This window comes from Oncorhynchus mykiss, chromosome 5 (assembly GCF_057628025.1).
Source record: "Oncorhynchus mykiss isolate SJ-2025 chromosome 5, ASM5762802v1, whole genome shotgun sequence".
NCBI classification, from domain to species: domain Eukaryota; kingdom Metazoa; phylum Chordata; class Actinopteri; order Salmoniformes; family Salmonidae; genus Oncorhynchus; species Oncorhynchus mykiss.
In genome coordinates this window covers 17,429,906-17,450,675 of record NC_143026.1, presented here as the reverse complement: position 1 = coordinate 17,450,675, position 20,770 = coordinate 17,429,906, and the positions used below count along the sequence as shown (strand labels likewise).

Sequence of the window (20,770 nt, the reverse complement as noted above, 5' to 3'; positions counted from 1 at the left end):
CAGCCCGCGTGTTGCAAGCCGTGTCCAGGAACCAGAGGTTTGTGACGCTGGACCTGAGGGATGCGTACTTCCATGTTCCTGTTCACCCAGCTCATTGGCAGTACCTCCGATTCGCTTCCCTTTGGCCTCTCCTTGGCACCCCACACTTTCACAAAGTGCATGGACGCTGTCCTGGCACCTCTCACACCCCGAGGATTGTTGATCCTCAATTACCTGGACAATTGGCTGATTTGTTCCCCGACCAGGACCCAGGTCCTGTCAGACAGAGACATGTTCCTGACCCACATTGGCAGACTGGGCATTACTGTAATGACAAGAAAGTAATCTGACTCCCACCCAGAGGATGGCCTTTATTGGCATGGAACTGGACTTAGTCCTCATGTGAGCTCACCAGAAGGGTTTAGGCGATCTTATCTTGCCTCGACCACTTTCGGCAGGGGTGTGTTGTATCTGCCCTGACCTGCCAACGCCTGTTGGGTTTGCTGACGGCGGCCTCGTTGCTGATTCCCCTGGGCCTGCTCCATCTCCAGCCTCTTCAACGGTGGTTCAACTCCCTCCGGTTGCACCCGAAGCGACACCGTCATCCTGCCACATTCACATACCTGGCATCCTGAATGTGGCAGCGCATATGCTCTCGAGGGACGGCCCGCCACCTTCGAACTGGAGCTTACATCCCCAGGTGGTGCAGCACCTGTGGGACAAGTTCGGGAGGGTGCAGCTGGACCTGTTTGCTTGGACAATGCACACTGCCCCCTGTGGTACTCCATGTCGGAGCCACTAGGGCCTAAATAGGCCATAGAGGCAAAATAATTACAATTTAGCATTAACACTGGAGTGATAGATGTGCAGATGATGATGTGCAAGTAGAGATACTGGGGTGCAAAAGAGCAAGAGGATAAATAACAATATGGGGATGAAGTAGTTGGGTGTGCTATTTACAGATTGGCTATGTACAGGTACATTAAGTTGCTCTGACAGCTGATGCTTAAAGTTAGAGAGGGAGATATAAGACTCCAGCTTCAGTGATTTGTGCAATTCGTTCCAGTCATTGGCAGCAGAGAACTGGAAGGAAAGTGGCCAAAGGAAGTGTTGGCTTTGGGGATGACCAGTGAAATATACCTGCTGGAGCGTGTGCTACGGGTGGGTGTTGCTATGGTGACCGATGAACTGAGATAAGGTGGGGCTTACCCAGCAAAGAATTTTATATGACCTGGGGCCTGTGGGTTTGGCAACGAATATTGTAGTGAGGGCCAGCCAACAAGAGCATACAGGTCGCAGTGGTGGGTAGTATATGGGGCTTTGTTGACAAAACGGATGGCACTGTGAGACTACATCCAGTTTGCTGAGTAGAGTGTTGGAGGCTATTTTGTAAATTACATCGCCAAAGTCAAGGATCGGTAGGATAGTCAGTTTTACGAGGGTATGTTTGGAAACATGAGTGAAGGAGGCTTTGTTGCGAAATAGGAAGCTGATTCTAGATTTAATTTTGGATTGGAGATGCTTAATGTGAGTCTGGAAGGAGAGTTTACAGTCTAACCAGACACCTAGTTATTTGTAGTCCACATATTCTAAGTCAGAACCGTCCAGAGTAGTGATGCTAGTCGGCGGGCAGATGCGGGCAGCAATCGGTTGAAGAGCATGCACTTAGTTTTACTAGCATTTAAAATAAGTTGGAGTCCATGGAAGGAGTGTTGTAGGGCATTGAAGCTCATTTTGGCGTTTTTTTTTTTTTTTTTTTAAATACATTTTATAAAAACTAGTTCTAATAATGTCATACGTGATTTTCAAGTCGGAGCTTTAGAAAGATGCCTGAGTTTCCGATTTTGAATTCGGAGTGACCGTTAAACGATTTTTACCAGTGAAGTTCGTTTATTTTCCGAGTTCCCAGTTGTCCTAAACGTGGCATACCTCTCCCAAGACTCACGGAGGCGCTAATTATTTTTCTATGTCACTCACGCATGGAAGTGACGCACACATTTGTATGTGAACAACGGCTGATGGGGACATTTTGAAATAAGTAGCTAGCTGGTATCCGTTAGTGGACCAAGGTTCACTTTACAAGCCACATTTACTTTATTAGTTGTATGTCTCGCATGCGTGATACGTTCAAATTAATGAAGATGTCACAGAAGTCGGACACTGAAGAAACAAGCGTATAACGTAATACACAAGTAAGTTGCTAGTTTAGCTAGCAAATTAGCTACGCCGTCAGTGCGAACTGGCTGGCTAGCTGCTGGGCTGGGTTAAAATGGAATCGTCGTTAGCATACGTCGCTTCCATTTTAGGTAGCTAACTAGCTGCCTATCGAGTTCGTGCTAGCGGTATCACAAATGCATGCATGGGTGGTGGACTATGTTTAGAAATCCCCCTAGCAACTCAAACTCGTTTTATGGGAAACTTGCTTAGTAAACTAGCGTCGTTAGTCATAGCTCGATAGCCAACGAAGCCCTCACCATAGATTGCCTAAATAATTTCCCTGTTAGCTAGCTACCTAGCCAGACGGGTAAGCTACCATCAAGCTAGATAGCTAACACTAGTAAAGGATGAAGGAAGCCAGCTTCCGCGATACTGGTTTATGTTTAGCGTAGTTGACGTTAGCTTCATATGTTTTGCTTGCTAGCCAGCCAGTTGATAGTGGCGTTTAATTGTTATGTTGTCGAGCTAGCAATCCAGGTAGCTACGTAGGTCAACATTTCGTTTTTTTGTGTTAAAACGGTCAGTGATGTTATTCATACTTGATAGCTCTGTCTGAGCTTGCTCTTTTCCTGGGCTACTGGAAGGTGTGGCGCAAAGAACCCCGGACTTGAGTTTCGTTGTTGCCCACACAGTGGTGTTATGACATCATTATATATAGCCACATAACTACTGTTGTAATGCTGCGTTCATAACAACTGGGGTACTCTGAAATATCCTACTTCAGTGCATTGAAATTAACTGGGAATTCGGACAAAAACCAGCTCCAACTGGGAACTTTTTGAACGGTCATCCAACTCGGAATTCCAAGTCGTGAACTCTGGCATCTTTCTAGAGCTCCGACCTGAATATCTCTGACGTCATGATAAGACTGTTTCCCCCCAAGTTCCCAGTTTTCTTGAAAGCACCATAGCACAACTTTGGGTAATATATTCAACGACAGTCTACCAGCTGGGCCCCATCTATCTTAAGTTTAGGTGTATTTTGGTGGAATGCTGTGAATATGAGCAATGAAGAGTTCATTGTACAGTTTGAAAGAAGAGGCTCACTATTTGTAGGTGTCTTCTCCCTACAGGTATGTGACCAACATTCCACACAATGGTAACATATGTTTGGAACCAGCTGATATTTGTAAGCTGACCACATGTGGGGGTTCAAAGCTAAACCAGTAGAATAGATGTTGCCAGCATCTAGGTGATAACCTTCCTTATGTGAGAATGCTACCAAAAACCCATGTTACCCTTTTGATTCATTATTGGTTTTTGAGCGGCAGATAACGTGGTGGTTAAGAGCTTTGGTCCAGTAAGTCGCGCTGCACAAGAACGTATGCCAAATGACTAAAATGTAAACACACCCCACTACAGCTGTAAATGCAGCCAGATTAATTAGTGCTAAATTGCCTTTTGCTACTGTTGTAGGCTACTGGTACTTAATTGAAACGTTTTCAGTGGTTCCCATCTCCTGTCCTCATCTACCTCTAAAAGGTACACATTTTTATTGTTTACCCTGTAAAACATGCCTGATTCAACTTGTCAACTAATCATCAGGCCCTCAATAAGTTGAATCAGGTATGTTTGTTTAGGGCTACAAGACAAATGTGTGTTGTTGGAGGTACTTGAGGACCAGAGTTGGGAAACACTGAGTTATACCTTTCATAAATCGGTCTGTTGTGCTGCGTCATTTTAAAGATCCTGCAAGAGGATGATTAATTTCTAATGTGTTTAGTCTTAAAGATATATCAATATTATAGTGGGTGCAAGAGTAGGTCTTTTTGAACCAAAGTTAAGTCTCTATGATATCGTATGTTGTTGTTCCAGGTGAGTTCCTGTCCTGGCCCACCTGTTTTAAAACAGTCAGACCACGGGGCCCTACGCTCAACTAGCAGGAAGATGGCAGACACTGAGAAGACAGAGGAGTTTGTCAATGCTGAGATCTTCCCAGAGCGTCCCGTGCAGGGGGGGTCAGCTGCTGCTGTCAGGGGGGAGCAGGACGAGCCCCTTAAAACAGAGACCACCAGCTCTCCTCCAGGAGAAAAGGAGGAGGACAGCCCCCTGCAGACTGAGGGTGAGCCTAGCCTTCTCTCCATGCCCTGCCTCATGATGGAGCTGAGAAGGAACTCCCCTGAGTCTCCGCACGCCTCCACCGGCAGCGACAAGCCCACCTCGGGCCGTGCCTACGAGAGTGACTCCTCCAACCCCTGCATGCTCTCGCCCTCCTCCAGTGGCCACCTGGCCGACTCGGACACACTCTCCTCTGGTGAGGAGGGATCCGCCTCACGTACGACAGTGGAGGGGGGCTCCACAGCAGAGCCCGGGACCGACACCAGACTTGCAGCGGGGGGTCAAACATCTGCATCAAGTGGGCGAAAGTCCCGTCGTTTACGTTCTGAAAGCGAGATGTCAACCAACACAATGGCAGCCAAGAAAAACCGCTGCCAGCCCGCTGTGGTGGGAGGAGCAGGCGTCGAGAAGCAGACCAACGGCCGGCTGGCTAAAGTCAAAGGTCACCGGAGCCAAAAGCACAAGGAGCGTATTCGGCTGCTTAGGCAGAAGCGTGAGGCGGCGGCAAGGAAGAAATACAACCTGCTGCAGGACAGTAGTACGAGCGACAGCGACCTCACCTGTGACTCCAGCACCAGCTCCTCTGAAGACGACGACGAGACATCAGGCGGCAAGACAATCACCACAGACATCCCAGGTAATAATCACCACAGACATCCCAGGTAACAATCACCACAGACATCCCAGGTAACAATCACCACAGACATCCCAGGTAACAATCACCACAGACATCCCAGGTAACAATCACCACAGACATCCCAGGTAACAATCACCACAGACATCCCAGGTAACAATCACCACAGACATCCCAGGTAACAATCACCACAGACATCCCAGGTAACAATCACCACAGACATCCCAGGTAACAATCACCACAGACATCCCAGGTAACAATCACCACAGACATCCCAGGTAACAATCACCACAGACATCCCAGGTAACAATCACCACAGACATCCCAGGTAACAATCACCACAGACATCCCAGGTAACAATCACCACAGACATCCCAGGTAACAATCACCACAGACATCCCAGGTAACAATCACCACAGACATCCCAGGTAACAATCACCACAGACATCCCAGGTAACAATCACCACAGACATCCCAGGTAACAATCACCACAGACATCCCAGGTAACAATCACCACAGACATCCCAGGTAACAATCACCACCAGACACATTTAACCAAACCCAACCCCCACGGGGTAATATTCACCACACATACGGTGCATTCAGAACGTATTCAGACCCCTTCCCTTTTTCCACATTTTGTTACGTTACAGCCTTATTCTAAAATGGATTAAAAACATATATATATCCTCATCTATCTACACACAGTACCCCATACTGACAAAGCAAAAGCAGGTTTTTTGAAGTGTTTGCAAATGTATAAAAAAATAATCAAAGACCTTATGTACATAAGTATTCAGACCATTTGCTGTGAGACTCGAGATTGCGCTCAGGTGCATCCTGTTTCCATTGATCATCCTTAAGATGTTTCTGCAACTTGATTGGAGTCCACCTGCGGTCAATTCAATTGATTGGACATGATTTGAAAAGGCACACACCTGTCTATATAAGGTCCCACAGTTGACAGTGCATGTCAGAGCAAAAACCAAGCCTAACGGTCAAAGGAATTGTTTGTTAAGCTAGAAGACAGGATTGTGTCGAGGCACAGATTTGGGGAAGTATACCAAAAAATGTCTGCAGGATTGAAGGTCTCCAACAACGCAGTGGCCTCCGTCATTCTTAAATGTAAGAAGTTTGAAACCACTAAAACCTCAAAGATCAGGCCAAGCTGAACAATTGGGGGGGAAGGGCTTTGGTCAGGGAGGTGACGAAGAACCCGATGGTCACTGACAGAGCTCGAGTCCCTCTGTGGGTGTGGGTGAACCTTCCAGAAGGACAAACACATCTGCAGCACTCCACCAATTAGGCCTTTATGGTAGAGTGGCCAGACGGAAGCCATGAACAACAAGATTATCTGGTCTGATGAAACCAATATTGAACTCTTTGGTCTGAATGCCAAGCGTCACGTCTGGAGGAAACCCAGCACCATCCCTATGGTGAAGCGTGGTGGCAGCATCATGCTGTGGCAATGTTTTTTTTTTTTTCAGCGGCAGAGACTTGGAGACTAGTCAGGATCGAGGGAAAGATGAACGGCGCAAAGTACAGAGAGATCCTTGAAGAAAACCTGTTCCATAGTGCTCAGGACCCCAGACTGGGGCCAAGGTTTACCTTCCAACAGGACAACAACCCTACACACACAGCCAAGACAACACAGGAGTGGCTTCGGGACAAGTCTCTGAATGTCCTTGAGTGGTCCAACCAGGGCCCGGACTTGAACCAGATCGAACATCTCTAGAGAGACCTGAAAATAGCTGTGCAACAACTCCCCATCCAACTTCAGAGCTTGAGAGGATCTGCAGAGAAGAATTGGAGAAATTCCCCAAATACAGGTGTGCCAAGCTTGGTAGCATCATACCCAAGAACACTCAATGCTATAATCGCTGCCAAAGGTGCTTCAACAAAGCACTGAGTAAAGGGTCTGAATACTTATGTGAGATTTCACTTTTTATTCTTAATGCATTTTCAATCATAAAAAAAGTACTCTTTGCTTTGTCATTATGGGATATTGTGTGTAGATTGAGGGGGGGGGGGGGGCAATTTTAATCAATTTTGTAATGAGGCTTTAACATAACAAAATGTAGAAAAAGTAAAGGGGTCCGACTACTTTCCGGAGACACTGTATCCCATGTTTAATGCATTTGGGTCTTTCTATAAATAATGGGGCCAATGTGTGACGTTGGAATAAACATTTAAATAAGTTTTATTCAGTTCCACATGTACTTGGATGAATATGCCAATTGCCCCATAACTCTACATGTATACTACAACAGGACTATACATTCTTAAAGCAGGGTTTATACAGACATTGGCAAGTCATATTCAAGGTCTTTCAGAGATGTTTTCAAGCCCTTTTTTGTACTTTTCAAGGATCTCAGTGTTATACAATTGTTTCATTTATGTAATTGAACATATAGGGCACAATATAGAACTGTCAAACTAGGCCATTACCACTAAGAATTTGGCATTGATATTAAAATGACATTCTAAAATGTGAGAATACTGTGGACATGTCTGACTATTATTAAAAAAATATATATATTGAAGTAAATCAAATAAATTCACCTTGATTTAACTAGGCAAATGAAGTGGATGAATGTATGGTTTTTCTCTGTCCTATGTGGCCCGACGCAGGCACACATAATAAAGCCAGGCTGATTTTGTGTCATGAGTGGCTAAAACCCCAGTTCCTTTTATAATGGAAGGATTTGTATTTAAAGCCAAGTTGATGCCAGCATTCGATCTTGTCGTCGTCATAATCACTTTACGTTGTTTTTTCCGCATCAGACTAGCAACACCCTCAATTGAAGTGGTTGGAAAGAAACGGAAGTGGCCACATCTCTCACAAAATGGATCCAAAAGGAAATCACACATTATCAGGGAGCAGGAGAACTTATAAACTGGCTACAATCATTTACAAGGACTTTTCAAGCACCAAATTCTAGTAGATGTCAGATTTTTCACGGTAGGCATATTCTAGTACTTGAATATCTGTTCTTCAAGTTTAGGTAGGCTGCTTCAAGTGCATTGTATTGCTTAAAATTGCAGGTGTATCATGGAAACTAACATGTATTTGTCATGTTATTTAATTACCAGATCATATTGTGAAGATGCCTATTAGGCCTTATCATTTGTCATTATATCCAGAATAATGAACAGAGTTGGGTGTTGCACAATTGTCTATCCTACGCAATTGCAAACAGACTCTTCCAATCCAAGGCACAAAAACATACTCATTACTCTGACACTTTCTGTTAAATCTAATGAGACCCTTCTCTAACAGACAGATTATCAACATCAATTATCCATGTATATTAGATCCAATGTAGATCCAGGCACAACGGTCTTCACCAGCATAAGGAATGAGAGATCCTAAATATTTTGGGCATTTCTTTTGCGGACACCTTTTTCCAGCACCTGGGCTGTTTCATCACGTGCTTTCACAACAGCTGTTCGTCATTCAGAAAATTCCTTCCTGAATCAGATGTGTGAAAATATCACAGTATATAATTAAACAGCTCGACACCAAATACGCATCCAACATGTATTATGCATAATTATTGAAGAACCACGTTAATGACTCAAGCTTTAGATTTTCAGTATCAAGGTACGGTGACTCTGTTAGAAGCATTCGATTCTGCAATCACATACATTTCTGGGAGATTTGTGTGCCCATAAACTGTTATCACCCCATTACACAAGGAGACACAACATTTTTAAGTAGTTACATTGCAGTTCTGGAATCTCGAAACAGAACAACTACAGGGTTCAATGTCTAATTGAACTAATTCATGAAAAATATATGATATCAGGACAACTTACACTGCCACAAATGCAAGGACAGAAAAGTAATGTTTTGTCACCTGATTTTTGGACATCCGTCAAGATGCCAATCATGAGAAAGGGATAAACAGGTTTTAAATCAACTCGTGAATTTTATGTTAAATGGCTACTGTATTTTCCCCCCTTAATGTAATGACATGAAAAAAATGGCTTATCAATTACTTAACAGCTGTAACAAGTTTTCCAGCATAGGAAATCCTGGGACCCTAGTCTATAGAAAGACCCATGTACTACAGGGATTCCAAGTAACCCACATTTAGTGCACCGCAAGGTAATAATCACAATTTACTACAGACATCACAGGTAATTTTGACAATTTCTCGTAAACAGTTGCAACAGACATCTCACATGAATCATTTCACATACGTTTACCAGATATGTCGAGTAACCATAGCATCCCCGGCCAATGCAAACACACTGACGCTTCTGTTTATGAATGTTTGCTAATCTTCAATGGCTTCTAGCACAGGCATCACTGAATGTTAATTGTTTTAATAACTGTTCATTTGTCTCCATTCACCATGCATTTTGAAGGTTACAACCCATCACGTCTTCACCACGTAATCCACCCGTAGGAAGTGTTCTTTTTAAACTCGGTCATTGTTTGCATGTTGTGTGGAATGTAGATACCATTTACTGAGTGTTACAATGGGTCATTGTTTTTTATTTCTACTTTTCCAGTCTGTACTGCCATAGCGAGCTGTTTTTTACAACAGTATATGACCTCACTGTGTGGTAGTAACCTTGTGATAAACATACAGGAGTATCTCAAAGCTGTGACATAAACATAGTAGTAAATCTGTGATTCACATCGACGGCTCCACTGTCCATTGTAATGTGATTGACTTCTTCCTGTCCTTGGTCAAAATAGAGATTGAGGATTAATGGAATGAGATGTCTCCATCCCCAGAGCCTTCCATTAATTCACCATACCTTTGCCACGTAGCACCTTATCGTGCTGGTTCAGTTGAGAACTTCTGTTGAATTATTTGAATGTGGCCCTTTGAGATTCCCCTAGGCTCCAGTGCCTGTTTTCAGCGCAGTAGGTCTTGATGTAGTTGTTAGTCAAGGCTCTGGATTACTGTTAAACAGATGCTTCAAGTGTAATAGGCACCTGATTCACCTGCTGTGTTTGGGAATGTCGTGTCCATTTTAGGATGTCCTCATTTTAAAATGCATTAGTTATCCACAGCATCTTGTCGAAGTTAGCAAAAAATCAATCATAGGCTAGGATATATTTGACAACACTTAATTAATCTTATCTTGTGTTTTTGTGTTAATTGTACATTGTTTTATTGGTGGCCCTTGTTTTTGACTTCCTGTGACTTGATTTCTTGATAATTGGAGGGAAAGATTTGATTTACATTAAGGATGTGTTGCTCAACTTCAATGAGTACAATGGCTCAAATACAGTAAGACTAGTTAGTACTGTAGATAAAATGATCTATATTGCTTTAAACTTGTGACTTTATATTGAGTCATTTCCTCTTTCTAAGACGTGGTATTCCATTGGTATTTCAATGATGTTGCTATCTGGTTTGATAAAGTTAGTTTTGACATTGCATCTTGGCATTGCGGTGACAACATTGATATTAGTTTGAGGTAGCGTTGTTCTAATTTAGACTGGGTTAAATCACTGCCATAACATGGAGTTGGTGGTGCATTGCTCTGCCTGCACTCAAGCAGGGATATTGTAGTTTGTAAGAAATTTGTAGTGAACATGGCAATAGTCAGCTGTAACTGACATTTTCCCCCTTCACGCTTTCCTTGATTACCACAACTACATAACTCGTCTAGATCTGCGTAGGTAGACATATTTTATGTGAATTGCATTTTGAAATTGTTGCTAGTTCAAATAAGTCATGTCTAGCTGTACATTTGATGTCCAAGGAGAAATGTCAAAACCATGGTGCTTGGTGCTGTGTCTATATGGGTTATTTCTTACGCTGTATTTGCGTACAAAGTTAGACAACCACAAAGTTTATCTTATCACAAACTATGCACGGTAAATCTTCAGTACACTTGCTACAATGAGTTACAGCAACTAAATCTCTTAACACCAATTTCTGTCTATAGTGGACCTATAGGACTCCATTTTATCAACCATTACTGCATTCCGTACACAGACCTGACTGCTACAACTGCATGAACGTAGTCCATCAGCATGAAAAAGTCGATCTGCACGTCAACGAAACTTGTCATTTTTCTATTTTTTTAATAACTATAAATAAAACAAACAGTCCACCAGCGAACATGAAGTGCTACTGTGTTTCTTATGGCTTGGCCTCAATGTCTTTAAAGCTGCGGAGGGATCCGGAGTGAGCGCTCAGATGCAGGGCCTGCTGGACGGCGGTGGCTCGTGGGACAGGAACAGCATTGGCAGCGTGCTGGAGGAGGCCATGACTCGCTTCGCTGTGATGCAGCGGCAGACAGAAGAGCGCTTCCGCGTCTGGATGGAGAAGCTGACGCGCCTCGACTCGGACGACAGCGTCGACTCGTCCATCCACTCGAGCGACGCCCCCGGGCGGCACCATCGGCACCGCCACAGGGCGCCGCGTCCGTCCAGCTCCTTCCTGCCCTCCTCGGAGTCGCAGGAGACAATGGCGGCGTACATGTTGGCCCGGGAGAACGCAAACGTCACCATGAGCAGCATGGCCCCCGACCCCCTCAACAACAACATCCTGCCTGATGTAGTGCCTGTGGCTACCCAAAATGGAAATCTGGACGTTCCAGACCCCGGCCTCTTGAACGTTTAGATTCCCTTGTTGGACTTGTGGAGTGGTTTAGTGCTGTATTTTCCAAATGGATAAAGTTTCACTACCATCACACATACGGTGATGATGGCAAATGTGCTTATCTGATTTCCACTTTTTGGGGGGGGGTTTAATCACCAACTCTCCAATTTTACTGGAAGTCCCTTATATGTGTGTTATTACATAATTAACATGGTAAGCATGGCCTTGACTGTGACACTCAAGTCCTCCGTGAGCTTTGGCTCATGGCAGCTGTGGGTGCTGAATCACTGTGAGATCTAAGTCTTTTGAATGCGTTTTTTAATATCCAATTGGTTCCTGGAGCCAATTTACTTTAACTGCAACTTGTAGAAAAAATTGCATCATTGACACGGACAATGCATATTTTATCGACCGACTGTCAAGTCAGGGCTCTCATTGTATTGCTTTCAGTATGCCTATTCCAAGAGTATACATGTTTACCAGCTAACATACTGTGTCAGTTCATACAATAATGTGCGTTACAGAACCCCAGACAGTCACTTGTGCAGGGGGCTGCTTCATGGCATGTGCCTTGTCATACAGAATGCTAGGAATAAGAACGTTGTTATAGTGCCGTTTTACTTAAAGGCCACATCCGCTGGGCACTGGGTTAGTAATTGATTTAAATACTTGTCAATGTTTTCACAGCCTTTTATTTTAGTGGCATAGCTTTACTAACAGTAAACATTCTAGAGAGCATTACATTCTTAACACAATAAATTCTGCCCCATACGATTCCTTGAAATTGGATGTCCAAATCAGAACATTGTTTCAACTTTTTTATATGTAGGTAGAGAAGTATATATTTTTTAAATTTGACCTGAACTTCTGTTGTGGGTGCACTGACTGTGAAAGGTTAGGCCTAATACTATGATGGCAGTGGAGAGAGACTTTTTTTTTTTTTGTGGATATCGTGGGTGTGGGATCTTTTGTGCTGAATAGGAGCTAACACATCAAGAGCTTCATGTCTGTGGATATCCTTAAAATAGTTTCTGCCAATCTGGCCTGTGCTTAAAGCAAATTTGGCCTTTTTTTTTTTTTTTTTTTTTAATAGTAGTTGTATTGATATGACTTTTATCAAACTGAAACCAGGTTTCACACTATCACTATATATATATATATATATATATATATATATATATATATATATATTAGTTTGGGCTCCAGAAAAGTATAGCGCATGTTAATGATTACTGGTTTCTACATAGGCCTACATAACATACAGGTGACAATGCAGCCTTTTTGAGTCTGAATAACCTTCTCCAGCTACTTATAAAAACAAGAAGGACTTCAAACACTACCTACACATCCAGGACATAGCTAAAGGAACATAGCTGGAAGCATATTCAATAGGGCCGTGGTCTTTTGGAGGATTGTAATTTGCACATGAAATTGTACTGCATATACAATATAGCTACACCGTTCTCAATTCCACACTGTTTAATCTGCATAAAGTTTTACTGTTTGCATGTGAACTTCCCTTCATGTATATGTCAAAGAATAATTTGATTAGCCTGTGTGTGCAAGGTAAACCTTTGCTCGTATGCTCATGAATTGTAGTGAGTGACAACTTCCTTTTGGTTTTATGTTAACAGGACTTGGTCCAGCTCTCGTCTCCTGCCTTCAAATTCATGATGCACAGTTCATCTGACATATTTAGTTGCCGCCTTGTCCTGTTTGGATCCCAGTACTGTAAATGGTCTTCCATTTGTTTACCACAGTATTGTATCATGTCAGCAGCTTGCTGAAAAGAGCCTGATTTTTACAAGTGCATCAAATACCTTCATTTTCCATTGGGGACCGGTATTAAATTCATATTGTATTTGTCACATGCGCCGAGTACAACAGGTGTAGTAGCCCTTATAGTGAAATGTTTACTTGCAAGCTCTTTTCCAATGATGCAGAGTTAAATAAAGCTATACAACACACAAGATTGTTTACCAAAGAGAGAATCTTGGTTTACAGTGAGCTCAAAGTATTGGGACAGTGACACTTTTTCTTTTGGGGGGGGGGGGGGTGCTCTGTATTTGGATTTATAATGACTGAGGTTAAACTGCAGACTGTCAGCTATAATGTGTGTATTTTCATCCGTATAGGCTGAACTGTCTAGAAATTACAGCACTTTTTTGTCATTAATGTAGACATGTTTAGACACTTCTTATTTCTAATAAAAGTGACTCCAAAATAACACAATACATTATTTACCATTTCTATTGGGCACAAAGTCATTTGAAACCCAAACAATCAGCAAATGCATCCAAGTTTGTATTGTCACAAGCTTCATGTAATTGTGTGCTAGGAATATGTGACCAAATACTAAACCTTTGACTACTTTAATACAAGTGAATTGTCCCAATACATTTAGTCCCCCAACTTTAGTGGACCATGTACAAAAAGGTAATGTGACTTTGTAAACGGTTCACCCGATACAGATATATGCCCTCAAATTAAAGCTGACAGTCTGTACTTTAACCTGCAGAGGCATCATTTCAAATCCAAAGTGCTGGAGTACAGAAGCAAAAACATGTCACTGTCCCAATACTTTTGGAGCTCCTTTTATCTTCACTAGTTATGAGGAACAGGAGTTGTTCCTAATCCTGACCAGCCTGGAAAAGGTTAGCAGTGTGGTTAAAGTTGGGGTTAAGGTTAGGTTTAAGATCAATTTTAGAAAAGGGTGTTTGGTCATGACTTTGTGGCTGTATTAGACTTGTGCCTGGCATCCACTGTAACACTGGTGCCCATTTTGCTCTTGACTTGACTCCCATACTGCACTGTCTGCGCTCTCAAAGTATGCTGTCTAGATCAGAGTTTCCCCAACCTGGTCCTGGGGGTCCCTCTGGGTGCAGGTTTTTGCCCTAGCACTACACAGCAAGGTGCCCAGGACCGAGGTTGGGAAACCCTGGTCTAGATGACCCTCGGGCATGTGGCTTAGGCTATGTGTAACTGACTTGTCTTACAGGGTAGAACAGAGCAGACACTCAACCAATGCGTGTCCCCCAATACTCTACCAGGGTTTTTCTACAACATAACTAAGTTAACCATTTGTTACATTTGATCACATTTTTTTGGAGCAGCTTTTTTGTTTTTGATAACTGGTCAAACTGCTGCTAAATTGTTTACTTGCGTTATTGCATACACATGATAATTAAACGTTTTGAACTGTATAAAGAACATTTACGTTTTTTAGTTGTTTGTAATGATTGCATCCGTTGGTAGTTTTTTTTTTTTTTTTTTGTGAATGGCTGTTTGAAAAGCATTAAAAATGATACCCAAAATAAATTATGTAATCTGTTTATGAGTTAATTGCAGAATATATATCAGGTCATGCATAGAACACACAGAATAGGCTATAGTTGCACATCAAATGTACCAATTACACATTTAACTCTGTGCACAGATTATACACATTCTATGAATTATGAACATCTTCAGTTTGACATCAGTCATCTTGACATTTTGAATAAGGCTCATAGCCTAGATGTTGTATTCAAACATTTACAGTTGAGCAAAACAAAGCAGTTATATAGGCATATTTGCTATATGCTAATGCTTTATGGGGCAATTAGTTAAATTATTATTATTCAACCTAACTTGTTAATTGTCTGGCAACAAATATATTTACAGCTGAAATGTTTTTTTTTCATTCATCATGAATGGCAGGTGGCATTTAGCAATCGGGAATATCAATTAAGATATTGGAAGTTGTAGGGTGAGGGTATGTATGTCTCCGATCCACTCAGATACCAAGGCTGAAATCCTATCATGAGCTGCTATACTAGCAATGCAATTATTGCTAATGGAGGTAGCTACTTTCTACTGTGAGCACTGAAGTTCGCTAACCTGAGAGACGACGTGGTTTGAATAATGAAGTGTTTTCTGTTTCTACAGACGGGACTCCCGTAGTGTGCCACTATGATATTTCAGACACTGATTCTAACCAGGAGAACTTAAGTGTGACTGCGGAGCGAGTGCGCCGGACCACCGTGATAACACATGAAAGACTAAAAACACACAGGGACCAGGCTATGGCAGCAAACTCTGGGGCAGTAAGAGTACAGGATCTGTGCTCTCTCTCAGCAGGTCAGTTACAAACCCGGTGTATCACACTGAAAATGTCTACTCTCTCTGGGAAGACTTACTGTATAATCCGCTAACAGTTTGACAGGCGCAAGGAGATTGTTTAACAGGGATAATGTTAGTGCAACCTGTAGCCTAGGTACTAGGAACCAACATCTCAGAGATGAAAACATGGTGGAAGATCAGTTGAATAAAACATACGTTTTGTACTGTGCTCCACGGTTGAAAAGGGGGATCTTAGGAGTTCGAAGCAGAAATGATACAGGCTGTCTACAGTACAGGTGTTTTCCTTTCAGGTGCTGCAAATGTGTTTTTTCTGTTTGCCTTTTATTTTTTGTCTTGGTCAATTGACATAGATGTAAATGTACATATATATCTGCTGCAATGAAGAGTAAACCAGATATTTGTGTCCATCAAACTACCAGAAAAGGTGTGGATTGAATCATTTTTCAAAGACTTTTGTTTTTGTTAATGTCTGTGTCTGTGAGGTGTACTGCTATTCTACATGTCCCTGTACGTTCTAAAATGTCTTGTGTTGCAGGTCACATGGAGGCAGAGCTTGCCCACAGGGAACCCCCTCAGCACAAGGGCCACATCAACATCCCCTCCTCAGACAGTGAGGTAGAAATAGTAGGAGTGCAAGAAAACACAAGGTGAGTTCAGAAAGCATAACTTGGAACACACGTCGAGGGCAGATTTACCTGCGCTACAACCACTACAAAACTGTAATCCTTATATGGTGTTGTTCTACAACATGTTACTTTAAGAGGTATGGTCATGCAGTCATGTTTTATTGCCGCAACAAAACGGTCAATATAGTTTTACTGTGTAACACCAACACCAGCTCATAAAGGCAATGGTTGCTTGGGACTGTCATGGAACTGGTGCACTGCAATGAACAAACTGTTTTCGTTACCAAGTCGTCAGTATAATGTTGTTACCCTAATGTTTCTCTAACATTGCTCTAATGTCCATGTTGTGTTATTGTGCCCTTTCTCTTAACAGATGTGCCCATCCTCGGGGTGGGGTAATTCAGAGCCTGTCCTCTGCCTGGAAGCCCAACTCACTGGAGCAGCTCAACAACAGCACGAGGCAATCCTCCCAGCTCTGGACTACCGTGTCCCCCCAGCCCAACTGGGTGTCCCCTCCGGAGGTAGTGGACCTCACTTTGGACGAGGACACCAGACACAGATACCTACTCTGAGCAACTCGTGCACTGAAGAATTCCTTACTCCCCTCTCCTCCCCCTCCAGCCTCTCCCTACCACGGCCTAGGCCCTTCCTGAGTGGTACAGCCACCACCTGTGACTCATGGGTTGCATCTCAAATGACACCTTATTCCCTATAAAGCGCACTATTCTCTATACCTCATAGGGCTCTGGTCAAATGGAGTGAGCTATATAGGGAGTATAGTGTAATTAGAGACGCAGCCTCATGGACTTCCTCTGATGTTATTAACCTACTGTAGAACCTTATATCAAAGCCATTTTAACAAAGATGATTCCCTGATCATGGATTTAAAATACATAATCAAGAGGGCAAGACACTAGTGCAGATTGAACCATACAGAGGTGTTACAGTAAAACACATAGCAATATTCTCCCTGTCCTGGACCTCATTGATTTTGAGGACTGTTGTCCGTACGTAGGTAGGCACTGTGTTCTGTCTGTCCGCTAGCTGTAACATAAGACTTGAAGGTGCTGCATGAGGGTAGGGCAGTATCAGTAGCTCAAATCTGCTGCACTACAGACTGGTGTCCTATTCTCCAACTGACTGGATTGGGCTTACAGTCGATACTTAACGGCAGCTGGTACACTGTCTGCAGCATGATACGCCGGCATGTGACAGAGCTTTGGTGGCTTGACCTGACCTGCTCCGTACTCCAGTAGAGATGTCACTTAGGTATATGTTAAGATTTTAACACTGGCTCTAACCTCACTGGTCAAACTACATTGATTATGTTGTTTACCCTATTGTGCTTAAAGAACGTGATTAGTAAAAAAAAATATATATATAATATATTTAATTTGTACTATTGATCATTTTCCTTTCAATGATTGGAGCATATGTGTTTAAGATAGTAACTGAATCAAGTTCTAAGCTAGCTAGATCAACTTTTTGTTTTGTCTTATTCAAGGAAACAAACCACAACACTGGTCTGTTCAGTTCTCTTCTTTCTCCTCTCTGGGTAGCAAGTGGTCAGACATACAGTACTCAGGCAGTTGCTGCAGTCCTCTGGCAGTGCAGGCTATGTACGCTACTATTACTGTAAGACAGGTCTACTGTCTGTTGAGCCAAGCTGTTGCTATGGAGAACAGTCTGATAGTGTCCCAGTTGTCGTTCTGGTAGTCAGTGAATGTATGACCATGCAGGGCTGACTGGTTGCATTTATATGGATTGTGTGTATATCAGTGTGAATGAGATATCTCTCCTCCTAACCTCTCGGGACCCCCTTTTTACAACTGAGGAAATGTATCTTCCATTGAACATTGCAAAGCAAAGGTGGCCTGAATGCCTTGGAATGTGCACTATTTTCTTTCAGAATCATGTATATTCTTTTATCTTAAAGCATGGCAGATTTTTGCTGTCTCTACAAAAAACGATATTTTAATAATAGATGTGAATTTACTACATAGATATTAAGAAGCAAAGTGCAGGTGAGTTTGTGTCCATTTGGGGGCTTTATAGAGAGACCTATTTAATGTATGAATGGTTTTAACCCTGATTCCTCAGGACTCCCTGTGGTTCTTGTGTTTATTGTACTCATGCAGTACTGCAGGCCTGGTTAGTTTTTACCAATGGTCCAATATGACACATCAGATCCATTTGAACTGCATGAACCTCCCTGGTCTCCCTCATGAGAGGGTTATATTGAAGCATTTAATTCACTCCTGCTGGTCACAGAAAGGGGAAAATCCTACTCGACACCAGGAACTGAACCAAAGTCTAATGGAACTAAATACTTAACCTTAGAGACTTGTGATATTTAAGCTTTTGACAACTTATTTTCCTTAGCACCTATGAAATTATTTTGAGCTCTGAATTTATTCTTGATGAGTTGAGTTCAACTTGAATAAATCACTCTCCTCCCAGAGCAAAAAGCCGTAGAAATTAGATGAAGACGTCATAATTTTATCAAAATTTCAGTATCACCTTGACTCTTAACTGGCCAGTTTTCTCCACTGTATGCAGATAGCACTGAAAAATACGCTTTTATTCCAAACCTCTTGCATGCAGCACTTCTAAGCCCATTCTTGTTGTCTAGCTAGCTCTTCATTATGATTTATGTTAAATGTCAGTAAAGTAAGACATTGCTTATGCCTTTAGGCTTAGTGGATTGCTTTCTGTATGAAACTAGGGCAGGGATGCTCAAGTAGGGTTGCACATACCATTTCTTTTTTTGTCAAGTAAAACATTGTTTCAACCCGTTCTCAGTAATTTAACTATTTTATTCTGTTTATTTTTGTTTATTTTACTGTCAGTATTTTAAATTAACAAGAAATTAGTGTTAATATTTTATTTCATCTGCAAGTCCCTGACTTCCTTGAAATTATATGTCTGTAGAACTAAAAGGAAACAATTTTAAAACGAAATAAATGGAGTATTATTTAAGTACTTTGAATAATTTTTTTTACCGAATTGGTTTGCTCCCTTATCACGTTCTCTTAACCCAGTTTGACTAGATGATTTGTTTGTTGGGGGAAAATTGATTAATGTCTTATTAGTGACTACCGATATTCATCCTAAAATGCTTGTGTGCTGACCCATCTCTCTCTCTTTGACACTCATTTGTGCCGTACATGACCGGTGCCTGTGAGGACATTGGCATGGGCTTGTGAGCATGTCAATACCAACTTTGTGCATATGGAAAAGGTGTTAATCTATCAATGTGCAACACGTGTGTAGAAGAGTATGCATGATAATGTGTGTGCGTGTCTGTTACCACGAGAAGTTATGGGGGTTGAGGTTCCGCTGATCACTCATTGTTCCTTTCTGGCCTTCGGCCAGGCTGTCTAGACAAATCCCTCTCTCCATGAACAATACGACCCCTCACCCACAAAGGGACAGGGTCAAAGGTAAGGCAAAGAGGCACCGGCTGCTAGGAGGACATGTGGAGAGACCGGAGCTGTGCAATCTGCCTGTCGTAACCTCAACCCTGGAGCCCTTCTGCTCATCCTTAGGGCACCACCACAGCTGTATGCTAATTTCCACGGCTAGTCCTCTTGTCATTGGTGAGCAGAAGAAGAATTGCTAATATTTTACTAGCCTACAAAATAAATTAAATTGTTCTGTGCTGGTATTTTATGCAGCTCTGAAGGAGGTGTTTGCATATTTGACTAGCCTTTAGTTTGTGCAGTTGAAATCACAAATGTGATTGTAGTGTACACACCTGACCACCAGAGGGCCCTCTCCCAGCAGAAATCACAAAGGAATGTGCATGGAAGTGAGTACCATTGGTAAGGACCAATAAGTAAGTCCTTGAAATGAATGGTAAAATACTAGGTTATTCCATGTTGTTTACTGTTGGTAAAATACTAGGTTATTCAATATTCAAAGGACTACTGAGATGTCACTTTGCATTACATCGTAGCCTACACACAGTATTCTACGAATATGTCATGGCTTGACTCAGAAAATTATTTTTTATATATACATGATAGCTATGTGATGGGGATTTTATTCCAATTAGAATTTGGAGATCAGTGTAGTGCTATTTGTGTGTCTGAATATTCAGATTTTGTACCAAGAATACACAATCAACCAAACCTCTCATTGGGGAACAATGCATAGGAAGGGTTATCCCTTTTTTTGCCGATTTGATCCATATGACCTGTTTGACTACTGGTGTCACACAAACTGACCCTTCATTTAGATAGCGGGGATGTGAAAATGTTGTTCAGTCAATATGATATGAATTTTACTTGTAAATGGGATCCAATGGCTGGAGCATGACCTCCATAAAGGCCAAGAGAGAATGTACAGCTGGGGGTGCAGTAGCAGAGCTTAGGGTCCTTTGTGTAAGGCCAGAGGGGATTATATAGGGATCGTGGTAGGCTAGGCGGCCTAAGGGTTACCACTGAGTAGAGAGTGACATATGGGGCTGAGTTTAATGACCCCTCCACCTCCCTTCTCCATCTGTTCCCATGTCAGACCTGAGGGGTATACTACAAAGCAGGATCATGCCTAAGTATT

General features: G+C 42.3%; 1 protein-coding gene across 5 annotated transcripts; it reads left to right on the top strand.

Annotated features, from left to right (window-relative positions):
• The first annotated feature begins 1,950 nt into the window (after positions 1–1,950).
• Positions 1,951–19,189, top strand: ark2n (arkadia (rnf111) N-terminal like PKA signaling regulator 2n). Of its 5 annotated transcripts, XM_090234026.1 has the most exons (5): positions 1,951–2,171; positions 4,011–4,890; positions 15,390–15,581; positions 16,120–16,231; positions 16,584–19,189. In XM_090234026.1, the coding sequence occupies exons 2-5, from the start codon at positions 4,083–4,085 to the stop codon at positions 16,780–16,782; spliced, it is 1,311 nt and encodes a 436-aa protein (XP_090090152.1). In that variant the 5' UTR covers positions 1,951–2,171; positions 4,011–4,082; the 3' UTR covers positions 16,783–19,189. The 5 variants fall into 5 exon arrangements, with proteins under 5 accessions (XP_090090152.1, XP_090090153.1, XP_090090154.1 ...); XM_090234028.1 differs by lacking the exon at positions 15,390–15,581 and having other exon boundaries at positions 1,967–2,171; XM_090234027.1 differs by lacking the exons at positions 15,390–15,581; positions 16,120–16,231; positions 16,584–19,189 and adding an exon at positions 11,029–14,780 and having other exon boundaries at positions 1,965–2,171.
• The last annotated feature ends 1,581 nt before the right edge of the window (positions 19,190–20,770 follow it).

Coding starts and splice junctions, on each gene's coding strand:
- ark2n (XM_090234026.1), top strand. CDS start 4,083: ATGGCAGACACTGAGAAGACAGAGGAGTTTGTCAATGCTGAGATCTTC. Junction 4,891..15,389: donor AATCACCACAGACATCCCAG/GTAATAATCACC, acceptor CTGTTTCTACAG/ACGGGACTCCCGTAGTGTGC. Junction 16,232..16,583: donor GGAGTGCAAGAAAACACAAG/GTGAGTTCAGAA, acceptor TTCTCTTAACAG/ATGTGCCCATCCTCGGGGTG.